General features: G+C 41.2%; 1 protein-coding gene across 1 annotated transcript; it reads left to right on the top strand.

Moving 5' to 3' along the window:
- Positions 1-9313: 9313 nt before the first annotated feature.
- On the top strand, positions 9314-14508 carry LOC111597821 (myb-like protein Q). The gene is made up of 4 exons (XM_030224797.1): positions 9314-9325; positions 11948-13084; positions 13144-14347; positions 14447-14508. Exons 1-4 carry the CDS (start codon positions 9314-9316, stop codon positions 14506-14508), a joined length of 2415 nt encoding a protein of 804 aa, XP_030080657.1.
- The last annotated feature ends 405 nt before the right edge of the window (positions 14509-14913 follow it).

Here is a 14913-nt window from a genome sequence, read left to right as displayed (position 1 = left end):
AACTCAGCACTTATCCAAAGTCAATTCAACTTATGTTGCCGCCTTTGTAACACGTTATTACTAGAGGTTGCAATATAGTTAATTATTAATTATAAAATAATCTTTGTATCTCATAAATCGCAACTCAAGTACTTACATGATTTTTACTTTTATTTTCCATCTCAACATTTTCATGGCAAGCCGGAGATTAAGTACAATTAATTATAAACACATCAATTTCGTATCAATACTTGCGATTGAGCTTCTCTATACGAGTCTATCAGCAATAAAAACCTTTTAATCTGTAATAAAAATAATTGAAGTACAAATAAAAATCGTGAAGAGCATGTCATAGCTAATGGTCCTCAAGATGCTGCATTGCTTGAAAGTGCGTTGAGGTCAGCCATTCATGGCCAGCTTTCAGCTGCCACCGTTTGCAGCTCATCAGCGTTGCAGCCAGGCGCAGCTGGTAGCCAAGAGTTGAAGCGGTCAACAGTTCAGCGAAGCAAACAAAGTGTGACTGCAAGAAATATGAAATAAGCAATTGCACTTTTTGTGCAAATATTGGTCAAAAGTGCAAGCCAAGAGGAAGTGACTAAGAGCAACGGAAAGCGGTGCGTGGCCAAGAGCTGAACTAATTTGCATGCATAAATGGCGCTAATTTAAGAGAAATTTTTACTGCGAAAAGCCCCAAAAATTGTGCGGTTAGACAGGCGGAAGCCACAGTTGGAATTGAGGCCTGAACCGTGGCGCGTGTTCCCGCTGGCCTTTTGGCCATGTTTGTGGCTACGGCTACGGCTACGACTACGGCTGTGCCTCATTACGATTTGGCCAGCGCTGCAGGCCAGGATTTTGGCATGGGCAAAAACAAAAAAATGAGCATAAAAACCAGTTGTGAAGATGGGGCCGCATTCGGTTAAGTAACACCAAAAGCATCATAAAACAGAGTCAGAGACGAGGCGAATTGGAAAGTGGTCAGAGACGCATCGTCTGCCAAGTTGTCGAAAATGAGACACGCATAAGGCCCCAGCGAACGGCTTAATTAAATAACAGTTCGGCTTTTGTTATAGAATGGCTCGATTATGATTGCCTCATGTGGGGCAAAGCGCTGAGATTTAATTTGCAACTGCTGCACTCCAAAGCCAAGTTCAAAAAGCCCATAAGGGCCACTTGTGTGATAAACACCGAAACAAAACTCTGCAAGTCGAGGTAGCTTTCATTCATTGGGCCGCCACCAGTCAAAGTGAGTCTCAGACATGATCAACAGTTGGCAACATTGATGCTGACGTAGCAGTCGCTGTCGCTGCTGCAGTCGGCGTTGGCGTCACCGTCGCAGTCGCTGTCGACGCCAACGTTGGCAACATTGCGGCAGCATCTTCAGCTTTGGTCCGCTGGGGCAGGCGAGGGAAACCTCAAAAATTGTACGCTTCAGTCTGCAGCGAGCGTTCAGACGGTTCAGTTGTTGTTTTGCTAGCGGCCAGCCGCATACAGCTACTCCCCCCAAGAAACCAACACAAATAAAAAAAAAAAAAAACAATAACAAAACCAAAACAAACAGCCAGCAATTGATCGATCGACCGGTCGTTGTTGCTGTCGGTGTGAACTGTTCGCTAATTTGAAAGAAACGATTCGAAATTTTGCAATTAAGCGAAATTAACACGCCAAATATTAAAGTGCAGCGCGGCAACACTCGTTAAAGGCGCTAAACAAATGAAATGAATAAATTCCTCAAACCCTAACACAATACAACTAACTGTAAGCAATTGTGCGTCTAACAAGAACCAGAAGCGTTAGCAACTAATTCGCGTTAAATAAGTTCGAATTGAAGCGGAACATTTGGATTACCTGAACATAGCTGACGGGAAACATGCTTTTGGTAAGTGCTTTTGAGCTTATCAAGAGACAGCTGCATCTAGTTTGTGCCATGAAAGTTACTGAGACTTCAAGTGATTCGTTTTCAATTTTTCTGTTTAGCGATCGTCAAAAATAAATATGTAGGATTCTCAAAAGTTTTGGACTTCGCGTTTACTGATAGATTTTGAAGTAAACTTCTAGAGTAAGTTCTGTAGCAGTTCCAAAGAAAGAAGTCCTTAATTTAACTTAATTTATTTACTTTGTGCGATGTTCTGCAAATATTCATATGAAAACCTTTGTTTTGATCTAGAAAAGTCCACCAAAGGCCACAAAATAATATTGAAGTCTTTGTGGTATAGTTATATATGACTTAAGGATTAATTAATTTTTTGAAAATATTTTTACTGTAGATTAATATTCATTTGACAATATTTAGCTCTCGTTAGCTGCCTGCTTGCGCTACTACTATTTTATTTAACTGCATTATCCTTGGACATATATTTTACTAGGACAGGAATTCAATTTTGACGCAACTCAAGCCTGATTAAATTCCTGCGCTCCACTACTAAATTAAGTCCTATCAATCATACTAAAACCAATTTGACTAAAACAACACTGCTTAGTCTCTAGCTGAGCTTCAATACAACTCGATTCCCTCGCCAACTGACCCTTAGCTGTGCTTGATTGCAAGTGCACACGCTCGGAGGCAATACATTAGAAAGTGGCATGATGAGCTTTTAAAAACTAGTAGAAAGTTGGACAATTATCAAAAGGGGGCGTGGCCCTGTGGGCAGTCTGCTAATTAAATTATAAAGCCAGACAAACACATCCAGCCGATCATCAATTAGCGAAATCTACCAGTCAGCAACGCCCAAATTTGGCGCTTTGACAGTCATCGTGCAGTGTGGGAGTTTGGCAGAGCACAGCCCATCAATCGATGGACGATCAAATAAGCATCTGCATATATACACTTGTTGTTGGTCTTTCGTTTTGATCATTTGATTTGCATGCGAAGTCATTTGTGTAATGGCTTTTTAATGTCATTTATTGAATTAATTCCCAGGCGATGCCCATCGGGCAATAAAACAATTCAATTAACAATATGTGGAGCTCATTTGGTTCACAGATTAAGCCTGGTCTAACTCAGATACCCATAAAGATCATCAAACGTAATAGATACCACTTTATCTCAGGGCTGATTGGGCTCGAAAGCAAATCTTGCATTCAGCTAGATGAAGTTGGCTAATAGCAGTTTAGTTTTGGTAACTAAATTAAGCCGTTCACGCTTTAATCAAGTTTTTATTAAGTGGCAGTTGAAAGGTTTTTCTGGTTCTTTCATTGAGCAAGTTTTCTGAATGCCACAGCCAATACCAAGCGAGCCATTAAACACACCCTGCCATATCCGATTTCGACTTATGCAATCAACTTTACAAAAATTGCTTTTCAAGCTGGTGCGACCTGTTGCAAAGTTGAGAGTTGGCACTGGACGCTGACCAGGCAGCTAGCCAACTAGTCAGCCAGTCAGCCAGGCAAGTCATCTGCAAAGATGTGTGCATCTGTCGTCTGCTGTTGACATGCAATAAAATTTCACTTTTCGCCATTGCATAATTGCAGTTTGACAATACTTAAAATTGATTATGCGACTGATGCTGCTGCTGCTGCCTCTTCTTTGCCAAACTGCTGATTTCACCAGCCAGGCCAAAATCAGCAAGCAGCCACATAAATCATGTACTGTCCCCAGACGAGACCTTCAGCAACAACTAAACAAGCAATTGGCATTGCAATACGCAAACACTCCAAAGTGATTAATGCCCAAGGGACTTGAAGATGGTTGGATATGCAAAAAATATGGATATGAAATAATGAATAATGAAAGCAGCTCAAGTCGTATTTCTTGTGGAGTAATTCAACACAGTGAGCAAGGGATATTTATAGTGTTTTTTCTTTCTGGAATCGAAGATGCTCATCTCTTCTTGTGATTTCTTTGATGATCACATTGCAATATTTATGCTTGTATTCGATTGATCTCTACAAGAAATGGATTTCTCTTTTTTTATTGCATATATGCATATATGCGCGTGCTCTGCTTCTCGCCCTTGACACATTTCTAGGGTATTGAAAAGTGTTGCTTGATTGTAATTGAATAAAAGTAAAAGCGCAGCACACGATCGGTTCATTCACAAGGTATTCAATTCATGAGTTCACAAAACGCCCGCACAGTCAGTGAGCCTGCTGAGATAAGTCAGATCATCGTGTCCGTAGATCTGTATCCATCCACAGGCCATGCACGAAATTGTGCAACTGTCAAAATAACGATTTACTATGCTTAAAACAGTTTGCTTTTCCTCACCACGTCGAGTACATAAATCATAGACAGTCAGACACCGACACCGACACCGACACCGACACCGCCAGCGACAGCGACACCTGACATTAAGTTGCATCGCATGGCATCATACATATATCCATATCCATGGCTTGAGCTCAATTGTTGAAAGGTATTTGACAGAGCGCGTAAATAAATCTGAATTAAGTGTGCTGTGCATAATTGTGAGCACGCAATACAAAGTTTCTTTTTGTGGGGGATTTAGTGGCAAGTTCGTTGCCTAAGTCTTTTGTTTTTGTATGACCCTTTCCATATTACGTTAAACGTTTTGATGGTTTGACGCGCCATTATTGTTATTATTATTGTGCTGAAAGGTCAACAGCAGTCCGAGCAGCAATTCCCCCTCACCAAGTGGCACACGACTCCGCGCATACAATGTAAACGATTTTACATAATACAAAAAAATAATGCAACAATATAAGCAAAACAAAGCGGCAATCGCTAGACGAAAACGCAGCAGCCACAAACTAGCAAAACCAACAACAATTGCCACTTGAGTTGGGCAAATGACGACGACGACGCCGACGCCGACGCCGTCGCTCGATCATCTTCATCTTCCTAAAAGCCAGATGCTCTGGCGTCGATAAAAGTGAAACCGAATTGCCCATGTGCCTAGTGCCTAATGCCTAGTGCCTAGTGCCGAGTGCCATTGACATTGCATTTTTACCTCAACATGCCATTAGATGCAAACAGCAAAAAACGAGAAAGAAAAGATTTGCGCTCATCTTCATCCTCGCTCTCCTCTTCTCGATCAACCAACTGCCGTCAAACAATGGGCGAACATTACGCGAATGCGCCCGCAAAAACTTAAAACTTGAAAGAAAAATAAAAAAAAAAATTTAATCGAAAACAACAACTAAACAACTTTTTGTGTGTGTGGTTGCTTTTCTCTGTTTGTAAATTTATTGTAATACGCGCCCATTGGTAATTTCGTATTATTTTTTTAGTTTTATTATGAAATGCTGTGTGGATATACCCCACAGGTATAGGTATACACATCAGGTTTTTGGGAACGGATTTTCATTGAGCCTATCATAATGATTGAGCAAATGTGTTTAGGTCGTTATCTAATCCGCTGCTATCATATATTCATTCATATTCAATTTGATCAGAAAACCTGTCAAATGTGACATGGTTCAACTTGAACTTCAGCTCGTTATCGGGCTAATAACATCGGCCACAACTTGACCTCTGGCCAATTAACAAAGAGCCCAGCTCGTTCACAGCTCCTGCTTAGCATAAAGACAATAGATATCGTGGAGTGGCAAAATGATCTGCGTATCGCCGATATTTGTGGCCATAGCAAAACGAAGCCAAAACTCAATTAAATGCATATAAATATGCAAATGGACCTTAAATGAATTGTAACAAGCTGCGATTATCGTCTGAATGGATACAATATCGATAAAGCGATTGCCCAATTCACAGACACACACACACACAGAGACACACATGCCAATCAAAAGATCGCTGAATTGTCAAAACACGACAATCGTCTTAGGCCCAATTCAAACGAAAAATCCCAAATCAAGATTGGAAATCTCTTGACTAGCCCACTTGGAAAGGGTGCCTCATCTCAATGCAGCTTTGATTTTTAGTGTGAAATTATGCAAATGTCGCCTGGGCTTGCCATAGACACAGACGCACACACGCACCACAATTACATGGCATTTTATGAGACTGCGCTTTGCTGCCACGACAAAACATGGTAGCCACAAAGGCAGTTAAAAGCTCATAAAATACTGTAACAAATTTATTGACTAACCGCATGCGGTGGGCATTTTCGGCAATGTCAATATATGAAGACGTTGGCATACCCTAACTGAAGTCAACAACAACAAAATTTGAGTGGGACAATTTCGAGTTGTGGTAAAGGAAATGTTTGTAAGAAAAATTAAGATTTTCATTTTATTTACTATGAATAAAGTTGAAGTTTACTTTGGATCTTATGTAAAGTATATTAATAAAAATATAAATTTGGAATAAATAAATTCAATAAAGAATTAGACTTAAACGCGATTGTTATCAACTGTTTCGATAGATCAAAAGTACGTCAGATATTATCTAATTTGTTTTTTCAATTAAAATTTAGATATTTATTTAAGTATGCACTGAACTTAAATAATAACAAACTTTACTGAATGGAAAATATAAATAAATTAAATTGCAAAATACATTTCTTATTATAGTAAAAGATTGAACATTATTGTCGCAATATTTACATACTAAGGTTTTATTATTAAAAATGTTTGTCAAAAAATTTTTATTTATTTCTTTTTTTTTGCCTTCATTTATAGTTTTATTATTAACAATTTTTATTAGCACAGGCATAAAAATATCAATTATAGTTTATGTTTATATTTATTTATACTCCTATTGTTTTATCTCCGAATCTATTGTTTCATGCTTTTTATTATTGTGTAGGCAATTATTGTTTATTTATGCAATAAAAATATGAATCTCATGTATGCATAAGTTAAGCTCATCAAAATTTCTATATAGACTGTTTACAGCTTACAATAAATTTCAGTTTAAGTATCCACACTTAACCAGCTCTAGACGAACTATGCATTCAAAAGGGCTGAGCCCGCTTTTACACTTTCATGTTATGATTGGGCGTTAACTGAGACTAGCTCATGAAATCGATTTTATTGGCACTTAAAGTTATGATGATGTTTTATTGCAATTTATGACATTGCTGCACCAGGCTTACAAAACAATATTAATATTTATGCTGGCCTACATAAGGCATAAATAAACAAACAACAAATTTGCACAGACATCGAAAGATTGCGTTATTTACCAGAGATACCGAAACACAATAAAACAGCTCTCAACTTTTTGGGGCAGGTTTTCTTTTCCTCAAGACAAATGACTCGGTGGCAGCTGCTTAATAGTGCGTAGCTTGTGGATGCCACTGGACGGTGTCCAGTTGCTTGAGCAATGCAACGCGAAGAATGCAAAATGCAGCCGTTAAAAAAATGCTGTTAAATATGAAAAAAATGCAAAATGAAAATGCAAAATGCGACTTGGTCAGCGGGCGTAAAATTAATCACAGCGCGAGACTTGAGATGCCCCGCTGCCAGCTTGAATTACTGGACAATGCGACTTATATGAGTTGCCATTTATCAATGGAACTGGGTTACCCAGTCTTCAAGCCTTCAGGTGTTCAGCTCTTGCAGTCTCTGCGATCTGCCAGTTTTACACGCGCGCAGAGCCGACGAAAGTGAAGCTTCAATTTGGCCCACAAGATGGTTATATAAGTGTGTTGGCCGTTGGCTTCTCTCGTGGCAAATAATAAACAAGAAAATAAAAATTAAGTAAAAAACAATTTTTGCCCACGCTTCAAACAATAAAATGAGCAATAAATATAGACAGCTTGGCTTTTGTGCATTGATGTATGGCTAATATAATATATACAATGCCTGGCTTGATTGTTAAATCATTTTTACACTATGCCTCTCGTCGCCCGTAGATGGGGCGTAATTAAAAAATATTTATAAAGCATTTTCTGCATTCATTTGATGTTCGAGCTGCACGCGATTCGCACTTACCTGTTGCATACCTCAGCGTTTAAGATAAAGCGCAGATCTGTGCCTACTCTGCTATTAGCAGTGGGGAAAGTATGGGAAATTCGAGCAGGTATCATAAATATCACAAAATACGCTACGATATGACTAGCACAACCCATATTCGGACTAATTTAGTTTTTTAAATAAGTAAACTCATTCGGCGCTCGAAAAACTGATGATGATTTGCTTAAATAAAGAGGAAACATTAGATCGTACAAATTTTGTAAATATTGTGCTTCCGCGAAGCGTTTTAGCTGTGTTTTCTTATTTCCATGTTGAAAAACTAAATAAAAATACCAGAAAGAAAAAAATCAAACAGAAAAAATTATATTTTTTGTACATTGAGCTTAACTCAGCTTTAGCTTTTGCTGGCTATGTCTCGAGTCGTAATATAGCCGTTAGATTTCCCAGTGCCTTGGCCTGGGCATTACAATTTATGATGATTACCATTTGCGAAGGCATGTATACATGCATATATATATGTACGTATAAGGCTGGCCAACTTGATTAGCGCGAAAGACGACCGCAAAGCAGGCGGCGCGACGCTTTGACGAGCTGAAGACTTGACGAACCGCCCGTCAAGTCGGACGCGAATAATTTCCATAGTGAAATTGACGTAAATGAGCAGCAAGGCGGACAGCAGCGCTATTGATTTTGTGCCTTTTTATTTAGCCAAAAAATAAATGAAGAAAAAACCATAAAAGAAATTACAAAAAAAAAAAGAAGAAACAAATCTAGCAATAAATTTTGTGGCAGTGCAGCAAACAAAAAAAAAACAACAACAGAAAACAGCATAAAATATTTGTTCAATTGCAAAATATTTCCCATCAGTTGTTGCAGTTGCTTGTGTCTCGTCAAACTGCATTTCTCCTGACTCTTGGCCTTTAGCAGAACTTGACCCTTAACCTTGCGTCTGGACAGCACCATGGAAAACACAAAATCTTTTCAGCTGAATTCGGAAAAATTATTATGATTATTGCAACGCTTTTGTGTGAAAATTGCTGCGTCACTTAGAAATTTGATTGACTCCCCAAATGAGTGTCGAATCGGCTATCCCGAGAGGCCAACACGAAACAAAAGCCATAGAAAGTTGCATCCCATTAAATCAGATCCAACATCATTAATTCATCTAACTATAACTTGCTGTCGAGCTGCTCAATTAAGAAAAGATTAATTAGTATTCATATTTACTTAAGTATTTTCATATTAATGTTTGAATTTTTGATATTTAAATTGGTTTGAGTTGCTTTTGTATTGTGGATACTTGAGAAACTATAAGAGAGTGGGAGAGAGAAGGAAAGATATGGAGTGAAAAAGAGAATGACAAAAGTAGCGTATAAAAGACAGAGAGAGAGAGAGAGTGAGAGAGAGAGAGAGAGAGAGAGAGAGAGAGAGAGAGATAATGTCACAGATAGATTACGAAAAAAGGAGAGATAATGAAAAATATTGAGAGAGAGACCTCAATTGGCTTTACTTTGTCTTATATTATGAATACTTGGGAGATTATAGAAGAGATTATAGAATGAGGGAGAGTGTGAGTAAGAGTTAGAGTGAGGTAATGAAGGAGAGACAGAAAATAGAGTATGTGAGGGAAAGAGAAATTACATAGATTAATTGGGAAAGAGGAATATAGAGAGAGTTGTGATGGAAAGATATAAAAGATACATGAATAAAAGTAGACAGATTGAGAGAGAGAGAGAGAGAGAGAGAGAGAGAGAGAGAGAGAGAGAGAGAGAGAGAAAGAGAGAGATAATGTCACAGATAGATTACGAAAAAAGGAGAGATAATGAAAAATATTGAGAGAGAGAGCTCAATTGGCTTTACTTTGTCTTATATTATGAATACTTGAGAGATTATAGAAGAGATTATAGAATGAGAGAGAGTGTGGGTATGAGTTAGAGTGAGGTAATGAAGGAGAGACAGAAAATAGAGTATGTGAGGGAAAGAGAAATTACATAGATTAATTGGGAAAGAGGAATATAGAGAGAGTTGTGATGGAAAGATATAAAAGATACATGAATAAAAGTAGACAGATTGAGAGAGAGAGAGAGAGAGAGAGAAAGAGAGAGATAGAGAGAGAGTTAATAAGTTTAATTTGGTCTTGTACTGCGGAGACTTACAGAGGCTGAGCGAGAAAGAGTGGGACATACAGAGATAATAAAGTAAAGATACAAAGTTAAAGAGTTAAAGTCAATGGTTGATTAAAAAAGAGAAAGGATATAGGCCATGTTGTTGATAGATAAGCAAGGATGCAAGAAGTCATCGAAGTCTAGGTCCTGGTCCTAGCATAACTCAAACAGTTGCAAAGAGAGTAGATCCCATCTCTTAAGTACGTACGTATGATTCGCCCAGCTACTATCCATCTGCAGTACTTGAGTATTCCGGTAAGGTATTCCGTATATGCCCCAACTGCATACCTCATGCAATTCAGCATTTCTATGGCTGTCTTCAATTAGCATAGTTTTTGGACTTAGTTCCAGTTTAGTAATTTGGCAAATTCGAGCATTTTTGAGTTTAGCTCCGCATTGCTGATTAAATAATTTGAGTGCAGCCCAAAACGAAGCGAAATCAATGCGCAAGCCGCATCGAGCAACAATTGTAAAATGTTGGCTAAAAATGGGAGAAAGAAACACAGCTAGGCAACTAGCCGGTGCCAAGTGGCAGAAACGTGACTGCCAAAATGCTGAACTCCAAAAAGCCAGGCCGAAACACAGACCAGATCCACTTAGAGAGCGACAGGTGGTCAGATAGGTTTGCTTTGGCGGCGGACTGTAGGGGATTTGCGCACCACTTGTTGATGCAACAATTAGTCTTAACTTTCAGCAGCGTCCAAACAAGCGTTGCAAGGCAATTTGCCAGAAAACGTTTCCGAGCCACAGTCAAAAGCCAGGGCCAGAAATCAATCGTCAAGCTGTTGAAAATCGCAAATTGTGCAAAAGCAACGCAACGCAACGCCACATTCAACATGCCACAGACCTCACGCCCCACCACCTCTGACTCGACAATCTCTGCGGCAGGTTACGTGCTATAATGCGTTATGATCTGCCGTCTTTGCAAATGCCGGAAAGATGAACATGCACAGATTAGCGCACCATCGCCCGGTTGTACTCACTCATGATTGCAGCTAAGCTTTCGGGCTCAGCTATGAAAATGTTGCCGAAACTGCAAAGATTTTGAAATTGAAATAATCTAATAAATGCCCAAGTTGTTGGCTTATGAAATTATTAAAGGACTTTTGAATTTGGAAAACACTGACAGAGGTTGAGAGACACAATACAATATTGCATGAGTCCAGCATTGAGCTGTGTGCTTCGACTGACTAAGGTCGTCTCGTGGGATATATCATTTAAAGAACTATTGTTATAAGGCTTTTGCTACAGCCTTTAAATATTATAAGAGCACAACTTGTGAAACTCTATGAGAATAAAAATAATAAATAATAAACTCCCATAAAATTTAATAACAACGGCAAGCTATTGTATCTTCTCAGTAAGAAGATATTTTCTTGGTGAGTTTACTTCAGTCAATTATCATTAATTCTGGTAGTTCAACAAATCATAGCTTAAAATTTGATCGAAGTTGGCCAATAGGGGCTAATATTGCAATTTGCTTAATGTTCATGATTATTCAAAAAAGAAGTTAAATGTTTTATAAGTCAGAAATTTACCAGAAATTCTTACCGAAAGATCGAGCAACTAAAGTCAGTTTTTCATAAGATACAGCCGCTTAGAGTCCCACAGATTTTTGTGTTGACCAGTCACAAGATCTAGGGTGTCTGCGTAGTCATAACTCTAAAGAAATATGTCAACCTGAGCAGGTAGCTATTATGCACCTTAAATGCTTCCAGTTTTGAAGTTTGTCAAATGTTTAATTTAGTAAGTTTCACAAGGGCACAATTATGCTGGCGAGTTAAGCTTCTTTTTGATGATCTTAAATATGCCAAGATTATTTAGCGCGCCTGCAAGGCTGCACTTATTGATATTAACTGAAATGAGGCTTGAACTGCGCACTCTAGCAGAAGATGACATGGGATGGTAGGTTGCCCGGCCAAGCTTATTGAGCCATCAAGCGAATGCCTTCTTCCATTACACAGCCCTACAGCTAATTAGCATAATTGCTTGAGTTAACCTCACTCTGCCTCTTGTCCCATCCGCAGAGACATTTCAACACGCTGCCCTGGGCGTTGCTGCTGGTGCTGCTGCTTGCCGCACTCACGCTCCAGTTGGCAGCCGCTAGCGGCGTTCCAGTGGAGGATGAGCCAGCAACGGGGGCAGAGAATGTCAGCACGGAGAGCAACGAGATTATACCACGAGAGGCCATACAGAAGCTGGACTATTCGGTGCGACAGGCGCTATTGCGTGCCATAGACAAGCTGGAGCGCGAGGAGGCGTCGGTGTCGACATCAACCACAGCTGAGATAGTGGCGCCTAGCTCCACACTGGCCGCTCCACGTGAGCGCGAAGAGATACTGGAGGAGAGCACCAGCTCCACGGATGCTGTGGTGCCCACCGTGCAGTTCTACACGGCAACCTTTGACGAACGCAATGCCCAGGAGCAGTTGCTCTCCTCCTTTATCGATCGCTCTAAGCTGTGGAAGAAGACAACGCCGGGCGCTGCAGCCTCTCCACTTTCCATCGAGGCGGATTTAGGTCCCGACTCGCATCAGCTAACGCGCAGTGTGGACAGCTCGCTGGGCAGCAATGAGATAGCGCACGATGGCAGCAACGAGATCAAGTTTGAGATACGCAACGTGAAAAAGGAGACGACAACAACAACGACAACAGCAGCGACGACGACGACCACGACGACAACAACGCCGCGACCACGTACCACCAGACGTCGCACGACAAGCACCACAACCACCACAACAACAACAACGCCGCGGCCCACACACAACGAGGACGGCGAGAACATCGAACTGGTGGACAAGCAGGACATACGCATACAGGAGGCGCCACTGGTCACAGCCTTCACCGTGGATTTGGATGAGCGAGGCACGGCGCAAAAGTTTCGCCCGCTGCTGCAGGGCGAGCACAGGTTGCCACAGCATCAGCAGCACAGTCTGCAGCAACAGCAACAGTTGCAACAGCTGCAGCTGCCACATATTGGACCCACCATCACCAAGTTGAATGTGTTGGAATCGGAGCTGCCAGCAGCACCGCTGACAACACAGAGTCCCACGATCATCAGCAGCACGAGCACCACGCAGACGAATCTTCAGCACGTTGGCTTCTCCACAACGCCAGCCTTTCTCAGCAGCAGCAGCAGCACCACGAACAACAACTACCTTAAGGTAAGCTCGCAATTGACCAGGTGACATTACGCTAATGACGTCTTGTTATTCCCACTTAGGAGCCACTGGCCAGCTCTAGTGTCACGGCACCCGTTCCGCCCAGCGTCAACAACTACATTATTGAGCGACAGCGCGCTCTCGAGCAGCAAATCTATCAGCTGAAGCTGCAGGCACAGCAGCAGCAGGCGTTGATCTTGCGGCAATTGAAGCTGCTCGAGGAGCAGAGCCAAAGTCGTTATCAAGCTACGCCGCTTGCGCAATCGAGTACACTGCAGCCACTGCTACAGCAGCAGCAACAGCAACAGCTGCAGCAACAGCAACAGCTGCAGCAACAGCAACAGCTGCAGCAACAGCAACAGCAGCAACAACAACAACAGTTACAGTTACAGCAGCAACATGCATCACTGGAGGCAATACAAACGCTGCAGCCACCTTCGCCTGGTTACTCCATCAGACCTTCAGTCGAATTTATACCCAGCACACATACGAAGACCATTATCTATCCCACATATCCAATTGAGCAGCAATTGCCGCTGCGCGATGCCGTTGCGGCTCATAAATTTGCCCTGCACAGCAGCAGTAGCAACAACAACAACAACAACAACTATCAGAAATTGCCAACGGCAACGAATGCAGTGCAACAAATTTTCCAAAATTTGCAAAAAAAAGCGGAACATGCTGTCAGCAATAGCCAAAGTGCCAATAGCATTGCCGGCAGCAGCAGCAACAACAACAATAACAACAATCATTTACAGCTACAAACCTCAAATCAGTTCAACTTTGCGCCTGCGGAGGCGTCTATCTTGCAAGCCCCGCCTCAGAATAATTACCAACAGTTTCAGCAGCAGCAGCAACAGCAGCAACAGCAGCAGCAGCAGCTACAGCTGCAACCATTGCTACTGCCTAGCTACGTAAGCAATGCGCTCTATCAGCAGCAGCAGCAACAGCAGCAACAGCAGCAACAACAGCAGCAGCATCGCGCACGTCTCTTTCGCCAGGAAACAGGCACTGGAAACTTTGGTTTGAATAATGAAAATGTGGAAATCCAGCCAAGCAACTCCTTTGCGACCACCATTGTGAGCCAGCATAACGATTTGGATAATCAAAATTTCTATCGGCAACACTTGACGCCGCAGCTGAGCAACCAGTTGCAGCAGAACGCGCAGCAATACCTCCAGCAGCAGCTGTTGCAGCAGCAATCCAAGTCAGCGACAGCAACCGCAGCTGAAGCAGGAGCAGCAGGCACGTCCAGCGTGAGCTCAGGTAATACCAATTCTAGACTAATTAGGCCTAACAATTACTTAAGTCCTTTAAATAGCTTAAGAAATTTCGAAGAACTGAAAGTAATTAGTAAAGTTTTAGCTCTCAACCATGGCATACCGCAATTTGCATCACAAAACCTGCACTACAATGGCGCCTTTTGAGCACCACCAATATCACCAGCACCACCAACACCACCAAGCACCAACTCCGTCTACTGTGAACCAACACCGTTCCACCAAATTGCACATCCATAAAAATTATCACGAATCCCATCCAATCCTTAGCCGGAGGTCTACCGTTTCACATTTACCCGTTAATTAAGCTCTTCTTCTTGCAACATATTTGTAAATACGCACACTAAAACTAAGCATTATGATAATGACAACACAAACAAGGACTATCGCCGCAGCAGGAGACCCTGAACAGGATGTGCCCTGGCAGACGCGGTAATTTACAGCGCTGCTTGGTTAAAATTTAAATATCGAAATGTAATAATTATTTATTTTTATGTGAATAAAGTTTATGATAAAGTACAACAAACATAAATATAAACCGAATATCCTAAC

Source organism: Drosophila hydei, unplaced genomic scaffold (assembly GCF_003285905.1).
Source record: "Drosophila hydei strain 15085-1641.00,03,60 unplaced genomic scaffold, DhydRS2 tig00008119-arrow-pilon, whole genome shotgun sequence".
Classification (NCBI taxonomy): Eukaryota; Metazoa; Arthropoda; class Insecta; order Diptera; family Drosophilidae; genus Drosophila; species Drosophila hydei.
Note: the sequence above shows the minus strand (reverse complement) of the source record. Positions and strands in the feature narration are given on the sequence as shown.